The sequence below is a fragment of the Seriola lalandi genome, unplaced genomic scaffold (assembly GCF_002814215.2).
Source record: "Seriola lalandi dorsalis isolate HSWRI2012SDOR001 ecotype SW California unplaced genomic scaffold, Sedor1 jcf7180002054939, whole genome shotgun sequence".
Classification (NCBI taxonomy): domain Eukaryota; kingdom Metazoa; phylum Chordata; class Actinopteri; order Carangiformes; family Carangidae; genus Seriola; species Seriola lalandi.
In genome coordinates this window covers 1,580,888-1,584,616 of record NW_019525659.1, presented here as the reverse complement: position 1 = coordinate 1,584,616, position 3,729 = coordinate 1,580,888, and the positions used below count along the sequence as shown (strand labels likewise).

Here is a 3,729-nt window from a genome sequence, read left to right as displayed (position 1 = left end):
CAAAGCGGCCCGCCCTCAATTCTCCATAACTTTAAGCGTTAATAAAATGTAAACAGGTGAGTTATATAAACAGTTGTCATGAAGGAGGAAATTAAATCTCGAGACCAAATCTGTTTTTGTACCAGGCTGTAAACATGTTATTTGTGCTGTAAAGTTGGACATTTTAACATGGGAGTCTATGGGGACTGACTCACTGCTGGAGCCAGACTCTAGTGGTCATTAGAGGAACTGCAGGTTTTGGTTGTTCAGTGCTGGCTTCATGTTTTAGCCTCGGAGGTTGATGCTTGGCTATGGCCAGGACCAAGGCAAGGAGAGGTGAAAGGTGTGGGCATAAGTCGAAGAGGAACAGGCCAGCAGGATTGGCCTGAGCTGTGATAAGCAAAGTCCCACCACATCTACAATGGACTACCAAGCCCTTCCCACTTATTCACCAGGCCACAGTTGACACACCTGCTTTCCTGCTCTGCCAACAGACAGGGATGTTATAGCACATCATCAGCTGCTGCCCTAAAGCCATGGGAGAGGGTCGCTATTGTTGGCATCAGGAAGGAAGTAGCGGGGGCCATCTGCCACGAACACCACCAAGTGCTTCCAGCCAGCAAAGACTCATCACACTTGTCAGGACAATACAGACGACCTTCAAACCCGACAATGTTGCACGGTCAGAGTTAAAGAAGGAAGTGGTGATATTGGAGCTCACTGTTCCCTGGGAGCCAATCAGAGGAGGAGGACCAAGTATGAGGACCTGATAGAGAAGTGTCAGGGGTGGAGTTTCCAGAGCCGGTGGGTTTTTGCGAATAGTGTTAACTAACCGTCGTTGATCTTAATGGAGTTGACTAAATAATAACGACTGGACTAGATTAGAATTTTTAATGATAACCAATCATTTCTATGACGATTTGAGAAAACTCTCTGTGGTCAGAACAGATGTAGATCATTCTTATTTTTTTCTAAAAATCTGTCTCAGTTGCTGCATGTTGTCTCCAGCAGGAGGAGTCAGTCTTGAGCTTCACTGCAACATGCTGAGAGTCACACTGACGCCTCATCTAAAGAGTGTTTGCAAATATGAAAAGGTTTCTAGAAGATGTCAAGAAATGTCAGATATCATCCCACAAATTAAAAGAGAGAAACAGCATATTGTGGGGAGCATAAATAAAACCAGACTAAGAAATGCTGTGTATAACTCCCATTATTAATAATAATCCCATAAATCCCAAAAACATATTAATAACCCCATTATTTCTTCAGTGTGCAAAAAAACTAAGTGGTGGTCTGAAGTGATTCCTGTTTTAAGAATAGCAGAAGTCAGATTGAAGAAGAACTGTGTGATAAAGACATGAACATGGGATATTTAAGACTGAACAGGAAACGACGAGGCACAAGTCTCCAACAGGAAGACGTTCTTAGAAATAAAGCCTACAGTCTCTCCTCAGTACCCAGGAAATGAGTCACATAGAGCAGATTTAAAAAAAAAAAAAAAAAGCCTCCGACAAAGACGAGATCAACCTCCAACCAACCTTATCATGAGCCTTAATCCAACTGTTCGCACCACTTATAATGAACCAGGGTCTACTTGTGACCCCAGTTTGAGGACTCATCTGAGGCCAAAATGTAGAACATTTTCACATCAGGGGGGCCTCAGTGGCTCACCTGGTAGAGCACATACCACAAAGGCTTATTCCTAACTGCAGTAGCCCAGGTTCCAATCTGACCTGTGGCCCTTTGTTGCATGTCACCCCTCCCTCTCTCCCAGACTTTCCTCTCTCAGAATAAAGGTGCAAAAAATATTTCACATCAAAAACTGCAGAAATGCCTGAAGACAATGAATTCAAATTTGAGCATCCAAGAGTCTGAGACACACAGATCAGGTGATGAGGTGTGATCAGGTGATGGTTTCTCCCTGATTGCTCAGTTTGGTGAGGCTGCCAGCTCCAGGAAGAGTCCTTGTTGTTCAACTGTGAGACCTTCAATGTAGAAGGACAACCATCACTGCAGCTCTACATTGATCGGGACTTTATGGCAGTGACAGTTTGTAAAGAAGCAGCTAAATGACTGAGACTGAGAGAAAACAGAATCTCTGGTCTGATGAGACCAGGACTGAACTGCTGGGCCTCTACACTAAACGTCATGTCTGGAGGAAACCAGACTACAATTGGTTGCTCCCCTGGAAGTAGAAATGCAACACGACTTTACTCGTGTAGTATAGAAGCCTTGATGGCTTATTGCTTATGATCAGTGTAAAACAGAAGATGAATGCAGCTGTACCTCCAGCCTTCACCAACTTACTGGAGCTGTGTGTGCCTGGATGGGAAACCTCCAGATACGCCTCAAACGTGGACTCCGGGCTCTCCCTGGAAGAGAGGAAGACAGATCATCAGTGTGGTCTTCTCATGTTATGGAAATACTTATCATTTACATTTAGTCATCTGGCAGCAGCTTTATCTAAAGAGACTTACAGTGAGGTTCACCACTGAAGCTTCAGAGCAGTAGAGACCTCGGTGTAAGAACTAAGCACTTATTTTAAGTTTTAAGTTTAATTAGTGAAGGAGATCAGGTGAAGTCCACAGTAGGAGCTAGTTAGACATGTGGGGGTGTTAGAGGTGTTAGAGAGGAGGTGCTCTGTGAAGAGAGGAGTCTTCAATAGATGCTTGAAGACAGAGGGACGCTCTGCTCTGATAGACTTTGGTAGCTTGTTCCACCATCAGGGAACCACAGACCAGAACAGTCTGGACTATTAAATATTACATATATATATATATATATATTTATTTATAGTGGAGCCTCCCACTAAAAAATATATTTTATGACTTTAATTAATTTAACAGCCAACCAGTTAGGTTGTTCTGCCAAATATTTATTATGACTGAACATTTGTCATTAATTTGAAATTTTCAGCTCCATAGTCATTCTAATATTTAAAATGTGTCAAAGAAGAAAACTATAAGTGCATCAGGGTTTTTAACATCAGAAGTAAAGTGAACTTCATTGTAATGCCATAAATTAAATAATAATAATCAGTACATCACATGCACGCATTAATGCACAGTTGCACTGTGCATTAATCCTGGCTGTACTGCTTGTTTCACCAAGTTCCCAGCTCCTCTGTCACTCAGTCTGCAAAGAGGTGGTGCAAATGCAGTTAAACTGAAAATGGAGTGATAAATTATCAAGTGATTTGATCCATTTAGAGCTGATTTGATTAGAATAGATTGAAGATAGACTAAATAAAGCGTTATATAATTGCAGTCCATTTGCAATATGATGGAAACAGAGCCCTGTTTCCTCATTCTGAACACACAACTGACCATTTATCTTTTCAGGAAAGTGGCCTCAAGGGTGGAAGTAACAAAACATAACTGATAAAAATGAATATGAATTAATAAAGTGATGAAATGTATGTGAAATGAAAAACACAGTGATAATTGATTTGATAAAACTGATAGACATTTTATTTGAAATATTTATTTGAAATGTATTTTCCCAGCAGAATACTACTACTACTACAACTACTACTACTACTACTAATAATAATGATAATAATGATAATAATCTCTACAAAAACAATAGGTTCTTTGTACCCTCTGTCAGGGACCATTTGGGCCCCGACCTTTGGTGCTGTTCCAAAACTTTTTTACTCACACAGTGTAAGTGCCTTACTACAACGGAGTGTGAAAGCCACATTGAGAAAAAAAACCTAGCCTTAGTATAGCTGACCTATAACACATTGAT

At 41.0% G+C, this 3,729-nt stretch overlaps 1 protein-coding gene across 2 annotated transcripts in view; it reads right to left on the bottom strand.

Annotated features, from left to right (window-relative positions):
* Positions 1-3,729, bottom strand: part of dennd1a (DENN/MADD domain containing 1A) — a 28,506-nt gene that overhangs the window by 21,635 nt on the left and 3,142 nt on the right. For both annotated transcript variants that reach the window (XM_023397891.2, XM_023397893.2), the window contains exon 2: positions 2,287-2,351. In XM_023397891.2, the coding sequence (XP_023253659.1) occupies positions 2,287-2,351 (65 nt within the window). The remainder of the gene's footprint in view (positions 1-2,286; positions 2,352-3,729) is intronic.